We start from the raw sequence: 16719 nt of genomic DNA on the forward strand, positions 1-16719 counted from the left end.
GTATTCAGCTTTCCAGCTCCCTTAGACTGTAAAGGAGCTGCCCCTACAGTCAGAGAAATGTGGCCCCCAGGTTAATCTATGTTGCTCTTTGAACCATAGAACACTGGCTGTGGCAGCTCAACCAAAAGCAAGCTTTCTCCCACTGCTTGAGCTGAGCTTTGTTTCTTGAGAACAGAGAACATGGCTGGGCAGTTGTGCTCCATGTCCTGGGCAGGAGCCATTTACTTGGCATATACTATTTGTATGTTACCTTAGTGTCTATCTGCTTCTGTATCTTTCTGTTCCTCTCTGTTTTCTTCCCCTCTTATCCCACTGCTCCCCTGTCTTCTAAGCCTACCACTCACAAAGGGTTTTTGTCCTTGTCTCCCTGATCTTTGTACTGAACACAGTGTCTATTGGTGATAGGTGTACATGCATACAAGTGTCCTGGTGAACCCGTTGTAAGGTGCAGGCATCATAACTGGAAAACACACAAGCTGCAGAGTGTCCTAGCTTAGCTCCTGGCTGAGAGAGAAGTAGAGAGCATCATTAGTTTCTACCAGTGATGCTGGGCTGCCTGAGAGATGCCACTCACTGTCGCCTGTAGCACAAACATGTGGGCCATTGTCAGTGTGTCAGAGTTGAAAGCAAGTCCCTGCAGACTGCACTGAAAACTGTAAATGGAGTCATCCTAGATTGGGGCCATCTCAGGTGCTGTGCTCCTGATGCAGCTTTTGAAGGGGTTACTGCTCTTAATTTTAAACAGATAGTGCAAGCATTCTACGTTTCTCCCACTAAAAACACTGAGCTGCCGCCTTCTTCAGTGCTGCCATTGATCCTGTTCTGCTATGTGCCAATGGCTCTAACAGGAGGGGAAGAAAGATGGCTTCTTGCCTTCTGTCAGCACACACAAATTAGATAAAGCCCTGCCACTTCCGTTCTTGCTTTTGAGGGTGGATTTGTCCACAGATGAGAAGTCTCTCAGCTCTGGCTCCTTTGACTTTTGATGATTAAAATGGTATAATTGAATCCCTGTTCCTTTGTCTTCTCTAAGTGGCACTTATGTGCCTTGAAGGCATGCATCCACTCCCTAGCACTGCTCCCCCCCCCACCCCACCCCCACCCCCGCTCCTCACTTTTTTAAGAAGGAAGAAAGGCAGAGTCAGGGAGTCCAGTCTACTCCAGCAGTTCTTAGCTGAAGCCTTGCTCTGAGTCTCAGCTCCTTGATACTCTCCAGGGACAAGGCTCCATTAACTGCATGCAGCTGCTGGCTCCAGATGCTGCTCTACAGTCTTGCAGCCTTGGCACAGTAGCAGTGAGGCTTGTTTCTTTTGTTCTTTTTCAGACAGGGTTTCTCTGTGTATCCTGGCTGTCCTGGAACTCACTCTGTATACTAGGCTGGCCTCGAACTCACAGAGATCCACTTGCCTCTGCTTCCAGAGTGCTGGGATTAAAGGTGTGTACATCACCACCGCCAGCTGAGGCTTGCTTCTTAAACCTAAAAGATGCCAGTACTGAGGAAGCAGTGTGTTGAAACTTGTATTTTTACTGCTGGATGGTCCTCAAGTTCAGTGTTCCATTCTTGCCTCTCATGTCCTCTCCTTTCTCTGCAGGTTTTGCATGCAGAAATGTGTTAGTCTGGTGCCTGGAGTCACACTGGATTTGATAGAAAAGTAAGTAAGATTGGAGCCCTGGTGGATTCCTGGGTCTTGAGTGTTTTCTTCTTCCTACTCAATGTCCTCAGAAGTCCCTTATGTTAGTGTGGGGCTCTCCACTTTCCTGTGGATCTGTCCTTTTGTTCTCTGATTGAGGCTCTGCTTAGGAAGGTTACACAAGTGCTTGGTGTTATAGGTACTAGCATGGGGCCATAATCAAAGAGAAATGATAAGAAGCTCTGTTCCTCTGAATGTTTAAAATACTGCAGACTGTCTGATGCAAAACAGGGCTGCCCACGTGGCCTTTCTGAAACAGCCAGATTATAGTTCCACTGTAACCTTGTTGTTTTAATTCCTAATGGTCTTATTAAAAAAACAAAACAACAACAACAACAAAAAAAACCCAGAGCCAGATACTGAAAGCCTCTGAGCCCTCACCTGAAAGGGTCTCAGCTGAACTGCTTTAGTTCCCCAGTCCCTTTCTCTGCACTGCGGTCACTTCCTGGGATTAAAGGAGTGTGTGCTTCCCAGACTGGGATTAAAGGTGTGTGCCACCACTGCATGGCTCTGTTTCCATTGTGGCCGTGAACTCACAGAGATCCAGACAGATTTCTACCTCCCAAGTGATAGGATTAGGGGTGTGTGCCACCACTGTCTGACCCCTATGTCTAATCTAGTGTCTGGCTCTGTCCTCTGATCCTCAGGCAAGTTTATTAGGGTACACAATATGTCACCACAAACTTCATCTTCTTTAACTTCAGGTTGGTCTTCAATGTGCTGTGTCTTACCTCCAGCCATGTTACTGTTGAGGGCAAACCCATTCTAGAAATAGCCAGGGTGTGCACAGTGGGAGAACCTGTGTTCCCTCTTGCTCAAAGCCTGCTAAGGTCCCTGAGAAGTCTATCCCTCTCCTGATTTCTCTGCTTTTGAAATAGTATCTCATGACTCTAAACCTGACCTGCATTTGACTCCTCTCAACTCATCCTGACTTGTGTCAGAAGTATAGAAAACTTGGGGAGATTTTTGGAACCCCTTATTTTCCAAAATTACTAGATGATTGTTTCCAAGTTGTGATATACAGGAGTATATGTGAAAATATCCAAGGCCTGAAAAGTAGGTGAGAAGAGCAAATCTACCTCATGGATTGCCTAGGAAAGCGCTTTCCTTATGTGTGAGGGAATCAACTCGCGATCCTGTGCCAAGAGCAGTGCTGCCTTGCCTTCTTGTGATACATGCTCAAGGTGCAGCCTGCAGGGAAAATGCAGAGCTGCACACACACTGATGGCACCCATCTCCCATGCCCATAGTAAGTGAAAAGTACAGTAGGATGTGTTTTCCATGTGTTGCAAACTCTGAATATAAATGCATAAAGAAGCATAAAACTCTGGGGTTGAGGGTGTGGATTGAGACACAGTCAGTGTACACAAGGCCCTGGGTTTGATTCCCCAGCATTGCCCAATAAAAGAAGAAAAATGACTCTAGTTTCAGCTGAATAGCAAAGTGGAACTTGAAACAGGAAGGAACAATAGCACCATGGGTTGACTTTTCTATCTGTAAACATTACAAAAATGTGTGTGTGTGTATACACACACACACACACACACACACACTACAGAAATGCAGCATGTAAAATACATCTATAGCTCACTCATAGTTGTAGATGTAATCAACAGTCTTATTAAATAAGAAACACAGAACCAATGTAAAAGAGAAAGCCGAGAGGTCAGAGCTCAGAGCTAAAATCTCACCCTTCCTCCTGCGGTGTCCCAGCTTCCCGAAAGAGAGCTATATCCTGTCTGTTCTGTTCGTCTTTTTATAGTATTTTGTTCTGCCTTCTCATTGGTTGTAAACCCAAACACGTGCCTGCCTCGTCACTGTCTGAATGTACAGCCCCCTAGGTCTTAAAGGCGTATATCTCCAATGCTGGCTGTATCCCTGAACACACAGAGATCTATGGGATTAAAGGCATGTGCCACCACCGCCACACTCTTGCTATGGCTCTAATAGCTCTGACCCCCGGGCAACTTTATTTATTAACATACAATTAAAATCACATTTCAGTACAATTAGATTACCACCACACATAGTCATCAAAATGCAGCGAGGACCACTACAGGCAGTTCGAGGCTAATGTTTTCCTCTTGGGTTTTAAATCACCATCTAAGCTGAAGGGTACACTCATTCACAAACAGTGGATGACATGGAAAAGTAGTGCCTCACCAGTGGGCGCCAGCAGGGCACATGGAAGGCTCGGTAATCCCTCTGCCTCCTTGGTCTTAACAGAACAGTTTAGAAACCAAAGCATGATCCACAGCAGGGTGGGGCTGTTGGTAGACAGTGGGTCTGGGTGGGTAAGCAAGCTGCCCTTAGCCAGGCACATAGAAAGTCAGTTGGCCTGGTACAGACCCAGTAGAAAGAGGTAGAGGCCTCTGGTGTCACCAGGACCCTTTTCAGTTATGGTGTGACAAACTGTGCCGTCTTCATTAACAGTTTAGTGTAGAAGAGTGTGACCTAGGAGCACATAAATGGTGATAGGACCCATGGATGGTGACATGTGGACACATGTCCCCTTTCTGTCTGTTGTGTTCTTACTGCTCACAATGTTATACGCCTGTCATCAGGGACCACAGTGATGCTGCTGCTGAGAGTGGGGGTCAGAGCCACAGACAAGGGCTGGGCAATGCGGAGTCCTGGCCTTTGTTCCTGTATCGGGGCTGTGGAAGACAGATAGACTATGCACTCCCCAGAAAGTCTTCCTGCTATGTCCCCACCCTTGGCTCAAGTCCTTTCTGAAGCCTCAGAGGCAGAGTAATGCTGGAGCTCTTCCCAGGGCTAGTATAAAGGAAGAGTGGTGGGATCCTGTGACCCAACCACTTTATCCCTGGGGCTTTACTCTTGAAAAATGAAACCTGAGGCTGAAGCGGTGGCTCGGTGGTTAAGAGCACTTGCTGCTCTTGCAGAGGACCAAGGTTTGTTTCCCAGCATTCATAAGACAGCTCACAACCGCCTATAACTGGTATGTGGTATACATACAAACAAGCAGGCACACATACATACACATAAAGTATAATAAATATTTCTTGAAAAAGAATGAAACTTGCAGAATAACTCATATGGAGTTACCACATGAGGACCACAAAACGCTGTCAGCAAGAAAAGAGAGATAGCACACACAACACAGGTAGTTGCAGAAGCCAGTCTCTAAGAATCAGGGTCAGTAGGGTCAGGTCAGGACTGTGTGAGTGACCAGAGGGACGAGCGAGGAGGTGTCCTGCCTGGGGCCCCATAGAGCCTTCATGTGTTAAAGCCACAGAGCTCACTCCAAAAGAAGTCAGTTTGCATGTAACAGGGGAAAAAATGAAGTTAGCCTACATGTGGAGGCAGGTAGCAATGCCCTAAGAGGATATTGGCCAGAATTGCTGGGGGCAAAGCAGAGGCGGCATCTGCTGTGGGCAAGAGGACCAGACAAAGAGCAAAGCCCAGAGTAGATCAGGGCCTGGGGAAAGTGGTTTCTTCTGCTTCGTGGGCAAGTCATTTCTCATTCACTATGAGAACTGGCCAGTGAGGACTAACAAGCAGCAGTGGACAACCTTCCACCCAGACAGAAAGGACCGCAATTCTTTCAGGCATCACTTTCCCGCTATCGGCTTTTCTTGTCCTTCCCACCCTGCCCTAGCATTTCTGCTTTCCCAGCCAGCAGAGTGGCTCTTAGGCATCTAGAGGTGAACTCAGAGGGTCCTTTCTCCTTCCACTCCTGTGACAAGCAGTGATAAAAAGTCGGTCAGATGCTAAAACACTAGGTGTGGTGTTCAGTTTATTTTTTATGTGTTTGTATAGTTCTTGCATGTCTGTGTATGTACCTTGTGAATGCCTGGGGCTGGCAGATTGCAGAATATAGTGCAGATCCCTTGTAACTAAAGTCACAGGCAGTTGTTACGTTGCTGTGTGGATGCTGGGAACAAACCCCAGGTCCTCTGGAAGAGCTGCTGGTGCTCTTCACCCCTGAGCCATCTCCAGTGCTTGGTTCGCTTGTCTGTTGTTAAGTTAAAGAAGACAAATGTGACGTGTTGTCACGAGGGTGGTCAGGTTTCAGAATGCACCTGTCTGGGAGGAGCTGTGCTGAGAGAACTTGGACATTGGGCTTTGTGTGACACCACCATGCACTGTTGAGAACTTGTGAATCCAGTCCTAGTGTGAAGCTGAAATGATGATTTCCGAGAAGACTTTGTGGAAGACAGTTTATTGAGATTGATTTAACAAGTCTTAGGTGCTGCCGTCATCAGTGTACGTGTGTTTGAGGTGTTGACTTGGAACTGAGTCACAGGGAGCAGTCTGTTTCAGTTGAAACCGACACACGTCAACATTGGCCGTTTAGCCGGGCGGTGGTGGCGCACGCCTTTAATCCTAGCGCTTGGGAGGCAGAGCCAGGCATATCTCTGTGAGTTCGAGGCCAGCCTGGGCTACCAAGTGAGCTCCAGGAAAGGCACAAAGCTACGCAGAGAAACCCTGTCTCGAAAAACCAAAAAAAAAAAAAAAAAAAACATTGGCCGTTTGAAACACTGTATTGCTGCTCTCCCTTGTAGCTTGGCAAGGGTTAAATTGAATGTGAATGGGTGAATCATATTTATATTTTTATGCCAGGACAAATTACAAACTTGAGAATTACACCACCCTCAGAGAAAGCCTGATGCACAGCCCCAAAGCCACCAGCTACAGCCACTAGATCGAGTTCTGAGATGATAGGTGTTTTTTCACCTTTGCAGTTCGCTTGCCATTTAAAAGAAAAGGTTTTAGACCTTTTCCCTATTATATTACAGTCCTATAAGAAGGTTTGATTTCTGGGAAGCTGGGCAGCACATTCCTCTGATGGGTCCTGCACAACCCTCATTTCGTCCACTCTATTATTATCTGAATGTCTCCTTAAAACTTTCCCATTTGGGTTCCTGTGAATTCCACAGCTTGCAGCCTGCTGAAGCTGTTCATGCAGGAATCTCTGCATTGCCCACCTGGTATCTCCATACGCTACACATGGGGTGCCCTGTCTGGGCATGCTGGCTGGCAGTGTTAACCTGTGCAGGCAGCCCTGCTGGGAGGTTGGTAGCATTGCTGTGCCTCAAGAACACGTATGCTGAGGTTGCAGGTATGTGGGACGGTTGGCATGACTGCTACACTCGGGGTATTTTTGAGTGACCCACCTCCCTTCTGTGTGTCTTCATTGTGCCCACCACAGCCAATAGTTTCTATGCAGTACATGTATTGTGTGGCATTCCACCTCTGCACAGTTCACCCCACCCTCCTTCCTGGTCCACGGGTGTTCTGCAGCATAACCAGTGGAGCAGTAGATGCCAGGGGTACATTTCTATGTTGCTGAGTTCTTACAAGACGGAAGCTTTGACCTGGCTTTCCATAGCCACAACCTTCTTGGCTACCCTTACTTACCACTGTGAAGAGGCAGCAAAAGAGAGCTGTCTGCAGCCAGGCATCAGGGTATAGAACAAAACCAGGCTTTTATTTTTGCTCTTAGGTTTTCATTCATGTACAGGCTTATGTCCTGTATTAGGCATTTTGAGGTTTTGGCGTTCAGTACTATGGAGACAGGAGGCACAGCTCAGTGGTCAAGCACTTGTCTGGCGTGGACAAGGCCCTGGGCTCTACACCACTACAACACATGCACTGCCACAAAGCAGAACATAGAAAAGAGGTTTGTGTTAGCTTACCATTCTGGAAACACAAGGTCATGGAGCCACATCTAGTGAGGTCTTGCTGGAAAGGTCTCTAGACTATGCAGTATATAACATAATAAGACAGGAAGAGTATGTGTATGGGTACTATAGGTGTCTCCTTTTAAAGTCCCCCAAATTCAACTATAGGCTCCACCCACTGACCTCATCTAATCCTAAACCCCTCCAGCAGCCCATTGACCTGCACACCAGATTGGATTCAGTTTTTGTCCTCTTTGTACTTCAAAGTAGGGGCTGATGTCAATCCTTGAAACTTTGGAGGATGCACTGTGGGCATATCCAAACCATAGAACATCCTTCTTCAAGATGTGAGAGGTTAAGGGAAATGTAGCACAGAGTGGAGGGTCATAGAGACCATGAGCCCTAGGACATGTTGTGAGTGGGAACTGCTCTCCTCCTGCTGCTGCTGCTGCTGCTGCTGCTGCTGCTGCTGCTGCTGCTGCTGCACCTGCACCCAGTGCTCCAGAATTGAGCGTCTCCATGATGGCTATTCTGGAGGTCACAGCCCGCTGGTTTCCCACATATAGTGGCCCTTTGCTTCATCATACATCTGAGCACACGCTGTACAGGCAGAATGTTGGGACCCGTTGACTGAGGATGAGTCTCTCCCAATATCCCAAGAGTGTACTTGCCACCAGCATGCCTGTGGGCAGCATGCCCTGGCACAGGAGCCCAGGGACACTTTCTTGGAAGTAGGACCAGGGAGCCAAGTTCCTTTATTCCAGTCCTGAGAGCATGAGCAGGCTCCACTATGCTTGGAATATTCCCTAGACTGTCAGTCCGCTTCTCTTGCACAAGGTACCCAGGAAAGAAGGTCTCAACGGTCAGGCCTGCATGCATCACAACACAGTGCCAGCTGAGCCAGCTGGCTCCAGAGCCCTAGAACATTTAAAAAGCCTTTTAATATTATTATGTCTTTAGAACTCTGCTGAAATGAAGTGTTCATAGACTAGGTACTTGCTACTCTGTTGAACGGTCAGTTCGGCACTTAAATTGGTTGAGGTCTGATTCGAGGTGCCTAGGACTGCCCATCACCTCAGAGCCCTCTTGTCCCAGGTGTGAGCAACAGATGGGTTTACACAGTACATTGAGGGATACATCTTCACCCCAGCTGCCTTCTTGGCCTGTGCTCAAAACCCCAAGGAACAAAAGCCTGGCCTTCCCACCCAGGCAGCATGAGTGTTCTCTTAAAAAATGTATAAATAGCTGATGGTTTGAGAACCATGGAATATTTCAAAATATATAAATTTTTGAGTAGTTGAGAGATTCTAATAAAAACATTTGCACGATATTGACAAAGCTGTCAGGGGAGTTGCTGGGTGAGGTTTGTGTAATTGGCTGAGTGACATACATGGTCACATGCCCCTGCTCACAGTGGCTAGTCTGCTTTCTCAGAGAGGTGGAGCTCTGGGTTTCCCAAATCTCATTTGCATTAAAGCTGACAGGGAATCCATCATCATCTTGACTCTAGGACCTGACGAATTCCTGTGTGGTTATGGTATAGTGTCTGCCCCTGTATTTTCTCCAGGTACAATGTGGCCTTCATGCAGAGCATGAACGCTTCCCCATGAGTTCTTGTGTGTTCTGACCTTGGATCCAAATTAATTGCTGGGATAAATTATTTCAGTTACAGTTATCAGAGCAAACAGCGATGGGCTGTCTGTTCAGTTCCTTGGTTTCAGTCCATTTACTCAGTAGCTGCTCATTATTCTGAACAAAATCCTGAGCTCTGTGGATTAGTGAGAGACCGGAGAGGAAAGCCCTGAGCATCAGTGCTCCTAAGGAAGCCCGAATGCACCCTAGAAAGACATGGTTCGAGGATCTGGAGCTATGAAGAGCTTACAGGGATAAATGGATGATAGCGAATGCCTAGCAGCACATAAGCACAACATTAGCGGGGCTTTAGTTAGATCTGCAATTGATTTTTTTTTTCCTGGCCTTTTAAGGATTCTAAACATTCATTTGTATACAGTCTTATACTTCATTCGGCTCACACATGGGAAGTCCTTTCTGTTAACACCTGTGTCACACTGTGAGTGTGACTTTGGTTCTGGCCCACTGGCAGATATGGCAAGTTACTCTGCACAGATGGGCTGAGACAACAGGCCTCTGGCTGCATTTGTTTTCTTCGTGATAAAAGATCCCAGAGGGAAATGGACATCTCCCCTGGTGCACCTCTCCCTGGCGCCTGCTGTAAGCAACAAAGTAGCAGTTGCACACATATGCTTTGCCCGTGTGTCCTGCCTGCCACTCATACTTCTTTCTTACACCAACCACCATGTTGTGCCCAGGCCTCCGGGGCCAGAGCCTTGGCTGTCAGGGCAGCATTTCACTGAACCTTGAACTGTGGCCCCGTGAGAATTGTAGCACCCACTGCAGGTGAGGGCCGCTGAAGTCTCCACAGGCCTCTTGTGCTCTTAGGAAGCCGGTTTGTTCTTTCTCATTTGGTGTTGGGGATGGAAGCGAGGACCTCATATATACCAAGCAGGAGTTATACCATGGAGCTGCATGCTGGCTGGAGATGGTGGGGACCAGGGTCAGTTTCCAGAGGTGTTCCAGATATGGTTTCTCAGGACACCGTTGTGGCTCCACTGTAGCCTTAGCAATTACCTGCAGATGCCACAAGGCATGTGTGGTGGGTGTTCCGTTAACTTTAGCGTCTTAAAGCTGGGGAAGGTATCTGTTTTCCACTAAGCTGCTGTGTCTGGAAGGAAGAGCGAACTTCCTCGAGCCCCCTCCACTGATTCCAATTATCTGTGCTCACCTATTGCCTGATGAATAAGCCTGTTGCTGCCGCAGTGCATATTTATATCTAAATCCTTTGAGAGAGTGGCAGTAAGATCCATGCTTGCAAATTAAGGGACATTTTTCAGCCCTGAAACAAAGTAATGAAACGCTTAAACAGTGCTAGAAATATTAGGGTTCTCAGAAAGCTCCAGGGATCCTACAGATGCTGAACCTGTTCCAGGAGGCTGTTAGTTAGTATTCTGATCACTAGAGGCACAAAGTGTACAAAAAATTATTCATGATTAACATCGATTGTGTAAACACGTGCTCTAAAGAGCTAACGGCCGCGTCTGGAGCAGCACAGCAGCCAGTGGTGTCCCCGCGGCTTCAGAAGCTGCAGGCCACTTAGCCTCCAGGTGTCCCCTGCCCGGGGGCTTGATTCTGCATTTGAAACTTCATGGCTTTTATCACATTCTAAAATTGCGTTTGCTGAATACCTGCTATGTATCCAGTCCTGTGGTGAGGGCTTTGTATGTATCACCTTCCTTTTTTTTTGGGGGGGGGGGTGGGTTTGTTTGTTTGTTTGTTTGTTTGTTTTTTCAAGATAAGGTTTCTGTCACATTTCTAAAGGGCCCTTTGAGGGTGAGTATTGTCATCCACCTTTTAAGAGCCAGGAAAATGGAAATGCAGAGTGGGTGTGTCCAGCAGTTTACCTCAGTGGGCATCTGAGCCGCATCCTGTTCTTCCCTCAGTGTCCTCACTCAGGAATGTATGTGGGCTGCCCAGATAAACTCATAACATGGACTAGTTTTCAAAAGTATCATTAAAAGATACAGGCTTGGTTTTAAAAGTATGATTTTTTTTTCCAATGCAGTTGTAACATCTGTTTATGGTGAAAAATCAGCAATTGATCAGCATGCATGGATCACCAATCCTCTGAGAAATCAGCAATTGATCAGCATGCTCAGGTCATGATCCTCTGAGTTACAGCTCACTGGTGCTGGTTTAGGGTGGGTCAGGGGGAACAAATGCCCAGGGCCTGCATAGTGGACAGGAAGCCAGTCGCTAGAGGGAGTGTTGGGACACTAACAGACAGAAAACTGGATCACTGCCTGCCACCCCGAGGCCTCGCCCTCCCAGTTGCCTGTGTCCATCACCTCATCTCCAGGTGGTCACTCCTGCCCTGGCACCTTTTATTCAAATTTCTGTAAAGGCAGAGGGCAGGGGAAAGGTGCCAGTCACCTCTGTGCTGACACACCACTCCTGCAAGGAGTTCCATGGTTTGTTCTGATGGGCAAGCACAGAAGGAGACTCAGTACTGCACTGACGTCAGAGATGAGTCTTGGAGAAAGGATGTACGGAGGCTGCCATGGGTGCCTCCTACCCATGCACTGCTTCCATTTCCTTCACCGTGGGACCAAAATACTGGCCTTTGTCATCAAAACAAAGGCCTCGTGCCTCAGCACGGTGCCTATCAGCTCTCGCTGTGGCACTGACTTCATTTCTGCCAGCTCAAGAGTTTGGGTCCTAAGGAAACCAAGTGTGCTGGGAGGCAGCATTTTCTCGTTGAGTACAGCTGCCAGACAGCACAGTAAGGCCACAGCGAGGCAGAGCCTGTGCCTCCCCTGGAACGCTTGACCTACCTTTCTGGTGGCAACTCCTGTTTAACTAAGCCTTGACTCCTGGGCATAGCTGTTGCCTGGGAAGCTGCCGGTCACTGCAGTCACATGGCTGTGAAAGCTAGCCTCTCCTCAGCTGACACCTGTACCAGATGCACACACACACATCCCTGTTGTCTCTGCTTTTGTCTGTACACAGTGCTGTTACCCTTCAGAGTTAGTTCGATTACATTAACCACGTTCAGACCTTCTGATGACCCCTGTTCCTTCCTGTACCTCAGAGCTCCCATCTGAGCTCATTTTTCTTTACCTTTAGTGCACATCTGCTAGTGAAAAAATTCTGTCATGTTTGAAAATGTTAAAATTTCCCCTATATTTGTTTTCATGATTTTAGATCAACATTATCAAGAGACTATCATTAAAATACCCGGAGTTAACTATGATTTGATGAACTTTGACAGATGTACGGTCTCCTGGAACCACTGCTACCAGCAGGGTGGGTCTGCGATGTTCTTACCTCACCCTACCCCACTAACCCTCCTGACCCCCAAGCCCAGGTCATCTTGGGTCTGCCTTCCCATATGCTGGAGTTGGCTTTTCCAGAATTTTGTGGAAGTGGAGCTCTTGGAAGTGTGTATGGGTTCTTTGATAGGTGTAGCCTTTGATATCCATGCAGGCTTGGTGCATTGGTGCTATGTTCCTTTACTGCAAGTTACATCCTATTCTGTGTCAGTTGGTTTCACCTGCTGATGGATCATTTTGGTTGTTATGCTTCAGTCAATCATCTGTGGTCACGTGTGGAAATGTATGTTTATTTCACCTGGATAAATACCTGTGTGTGGAATGGCTGGTGATGTGGTAGGTGTGCATTTAATACTATAAAATAAATCACCTGGCTGTTTTCTATCATGGTAGACCATCCTTGCAAGTGTGTGTGTGTACTACCATTCTGGGTGCGTGTCCATTCTTGGTGACCTGCATTGTCCATAGTCAGAGCCTTGTATTGTTAACAATTTTGGAAAGTCTGTACCTTGTGTTTTGGTCTTCAAAGCAATCCTTCAAAGGGAAGCTTTTCATTCTGGTAAGATCTGACTTCATAGCCTTTTCTTTTCTAATTTGTGATTTCTGTGTCCCACACAAAAAGTCTTTGCCTGACTCTCCCAGGGCTGTTGACCTTTCTTCCTAAAAGTGTTACAGTTTTAACTTTGTTTACGTTTATGCTCCATCCTAGGTTAATTTTTGTGTATTGTGTTCAGTTCTGTTCAAAGTTCTTCTTCCTGTCTGGTCATCAAATTTCAGATCATGGACGGGTGATCTGTGATGTGCAACTCCCCTCTGTTGATCTGTGTCTGCCCTTTATCTGTACCCTGTCTTCATCAGTATAACTGTATGTAGTTTAAGGCTTGTTTTTTGGTTTTAGGTAGTGAAGCCAGAGATCAGCATTGGATTTTTTCATTAGTCACTTTCCACTTTAATTTTTGAGATAGTCATTGACTGGAGCTCCCCATTCCGGTTAGCTAACTAGCTGGCAAGACCTTGGGATCTGCTGCTGCTGCTGCTGCTGCTGCTGCTGCTGCTGCTGCTGCTGCTGCTGCTGCTGCTGCCGCTGCTGCCCTGCCGCTGCCCTGCCGCCCCTTCCTCCTACTCCTCCCCCCTCTCCTCCCCCTCCCCTCCCCAGCAGTGGAGTTAGAGATGGGCATTGCTGTACCCGATTTTTATATGGGTGCGGTGGGGGTGGGGGCGTCCAAACTCAGACTTCATGCTTGTAAAGCAATTGCATTACTCCCTGAGCCATCTCCTCGCCCCCTCGTGTGTGATTGAGAACTGTGTCTTCCTCTTGTTGCTAGTTGTGGTGTTGAGTTTCAGGAGTTTGGGGTGCTACGACATGTGGCTGGGCTGCAGACATCTGGCATTGCACCTCCTTGTATTTGAGCCTGCTCTGTCCTTCCCATGGCTCTTCTGAAGAGAGCCATGTTGAGTATGATGACTGTTTGCACATCTAGTTCAGCAGCTCCTATGTGTCAACCGTTTCTGATTTACTGACTTTTCCTCGTTTGACCTGTGCAGTCAAGTATGAGGGAGCTGAGCACGGGCAAGATGGGCCAGGCAGACAGCAGATGGGGGTCCAGAGTGGCGCAGGAGCTTGACACCAAGGCCTGTACTTTCAGCCATGCTGTCCTCTGACCTGCCCTGCTCTTCTGACTGGTCACCGGTGTCCCAGTTATGCACATACTCACTGTGCTTCACTGTCCTTCTCTAGTGCTCAACTGGTCTTCTGATAGCACTGTCATGTGAGGACTGCTTTTTCCTTGGTGCTTTGTAGTTTTAACTGTACAGGTCTTGTGTTCTTTTTATTAGTGTCAGAATGTTTAATTGTGTGGTTGCATATAGAAATGAATGAGTTTTGTGCAGCGGCCTTGTTTCCTCTAGATTTGCTGAACTGACTTACTAGCTCTGGTAGTTGTTTTGCAGATTCCATAAGATCTGTATTTATAATTATGTCATCTGCTGGTACATAGAGTTTGGCTTCTTCCTTTCCAGTTTTTGCATCTCTTGTTTCTTTTTCTTATTTTATTGAACTGTCTAATGCCTCTAGTGCTGTGTTAAATGCCAAGAGTGAAGCTGGGCGTCCAAGCTCTGCTGTCAAGGGTCAGTGAAGGAGAGAACAGTCTGTGTTGTGTTGTTAACACAGTGTGAGCTGTGGGTGTTTTGTGGCTAGCCACTGTCAGGTTCCCTCGCCGTCACAGATTGGTGTTGAAATCTGATGCACACGTTTCCTGCATCTGCTGAGGAGGCAGAAGGAAAGCTGTGGTTGCTAGGGTTTGATTATTCCCCCTTTGTTCTGTTAATGCCCTGTGTTGCTGTTGAATGTTCAGACAGATCTCAGGCTCCTCTGACTGACTGACCATCAGCCTGTGTTGCCCTTTTACATGTTGCTCTGTTCAAACGAGATTTTTGAAGATTTGTACACTTACTCTTCACTCTTGGGGCATGGCCACATCTCACTAACCTCAGCTTAGACTGACCCTTTCAAGTGAGTTCCTGCTTGATAGTTCCTTAGAGGCCTGCCTGCTGCTGCCATGCTTGTCTTTTGAATGATTGGTTGGGGGTGGGGGTGGGGAGGAGGTGTCTCTGACCTATACTAAATATGTGGCCTTCCCTTGAACAGTTTTCTCTCACCATTTTTAAGGTTTCTCATCTTAGGTTGAGATGGTTGTACCTTGATGTGTCCACATGGACGTTCTTTGTGGTCATCCTCTTTGTGTTTCTGTCGCTTCCTGGCCCGGGTGCTGTGGGCTGAATTATGTGCACTGGATAACAGCTTTTCAGTGCTGTGTGTTTAGTGGGGGGTAGGAGGGCAGTGCCAGTACAGCATTGGAAACCACAGCTCCTGAGACTGTCCATGGGTCACAATGTAAATCGCAGATTCCTGACCATTTGGCATCTGTGAGCAGCTAGAGTTGTGGGAAGGGATGACAGGGCATGTGGTTTGTGGTCTGATTTGGCTTAGGAGATTGTTAACTGATGAATAATATCTTTACAAGTCTCATAAACACCCATTGTCCAGCAGATTAGCTCCAGGCTTCAGGCTCTGCCCTTATAGCCCTGAATCATTAGGAGAAAATGCGTGTGCAGCCTTGTGTCCATGCTTCAGTGCAGTGCTCTTGATGGGACTCCGTGTGCATCTGTGCACATGCACACATCTGTGGACCAATGCAGGAGCTTTTACCTTACTGAAGAGCCAGCCATTATGTACTGACCCTCATTTTCAGAATTGTTTTCAAAGGAAATTACTGGGTTCACCTCCTGTGGTCTTTGTCAGGGAGCATTTCCAAGTAATGAATCATTTGCAGTAAGTGAACCTACAAGGTTCTCCACACAGTCACATTCACTATGGTCATTTGAAAAGTAAAGATACACCATACCATACCCTAATTGACTTAATCCATCTATGTATTTGCAAAAGAATGCAATTTTAAAGTACCTTCCCTTTTTAGAAACTGCCTTTCTTCTATCAAAAAAGGAGGGGCTTGATTTTTCTTTGTTATGTAGGGACTGTGTTTTTAGTGGATATCTCATTAAACATAGATAAGCCAAAAGGAATTTAAAAAACACCCATAACCCTGCCAAGATACTTGCTGTTGGTACCACGGTGTGGACTGTTTCCTGGGTCTGTGGGCATTTGTAACAAGCATGCAACATGCCTTACACAGTGCCTCAGTGTGGTACAGATTGTTTGCTGCTGTGTGTGTACCAAGCCAGCCACAGGAATGTGTGCCAGCGTTTCTAGTGGATTTCAGATGGTGGGACTTGTACCATTTTATTACCTTCTTCTTGTGTCCTTACTTTGTGAGTACAAGACTGTCTCTGGTGTAATGGTGCTATTTCCCTGGAAGCTGGAGTTTTGTGCTGACCATTTTGTGCACACAGAGCATTGTGATCATTCAGTAGTGATTCTGGCATTGGCCACCAAGCACACATGGGCACACGAGCATGATGCATTTGTGCCAAGCATGAAGACAGCCTGAGCAGCATCGTTGTTAAGATACAGAGGCACCCACGACATTCTGTGAACAGTGGAGAAGACAGCAGAGACTTCTACAGGCCCTAAAGAATGGAAGGAGGTGCCAGGAGAAGGTGTTTGGAGAGGTTACAAACCCAAGCTCCTTGGTAAAAGACTCTGTCCTTAAAACCAGGAAGACAGGAGGGCATTCTGGGCAGGCCTGAGTGTACAGGGTGCCCAGCGGTGACAATGTGATGTTGGAGTGTGAAAGGGCTAGTGGGGAGTGGAGTACTTTAGGGAAGGTTAGTGAGTTCGAACCTACACTGTTTGGTTGCCCTGTGATCATTTCTGTTGCTGTGACAAAATACCTTGACAAAAGCAACTAAAGGGCCGGGCAGTGGTGGCGCGAGCCTTTAATCCCAGCACTCAGGAGGCGGAGCCAGGCAGATCTCTGTGAGTTCAAGGCCAGCCTAGGCTACAGAGTGAGTTCCAGG

At 47.2% G+C, this 16719-nt stretch overlaps 1 protein-coding gene across 5 annotated transcripts in view; it reads left to right on the top strand.

Moving 5' to 3' along the window:
* The window catches only part of Rptor (regulatory associated protein of MTOR complex 1), a 348484-nt gene that overhangs the window by 205816 nt on the left and 125949 nt on the right, over positions 1-16719 (top strand). For 3 of the 5 annotated variants that reach the window (XM_076543891.1, XM_006987711.4, XM_076543892.1), the window contains one exon: positions 1593-1652. The exons of 1 other annotated variant lie outside the window; for it this stretch is intronic. In XM_076543891.1, the coding sequence (XP_076400006.1) occupies positions 1593-1652 (60 nt within the window). Of the gene's footprint in view, positions 1-1592; positions 1653-12198; positions 12218-16719 lie in introns of those variants that run through there. One more of the 5 variants, XM_076543893.1, reaches the window with a different exon arrangement.

The sequence above is a fragment of the Peromyscus maniculatus genome, chromosome 8 (genome assembly GCF_049852395.1).
Source record: "Peromyscus maniculatus bairdii isolate BWxNUB_F1_BW_parent chromosome 8, HU_Pman_BW_mat_3.1, whole genome shotgun sequence".
Lineage (NCBI taxonomy): Eukaryota > Metazoa > Chordata > Mammalia > Rodentia > Cricetidae > Peromyscus > Peromyscus maniculatus.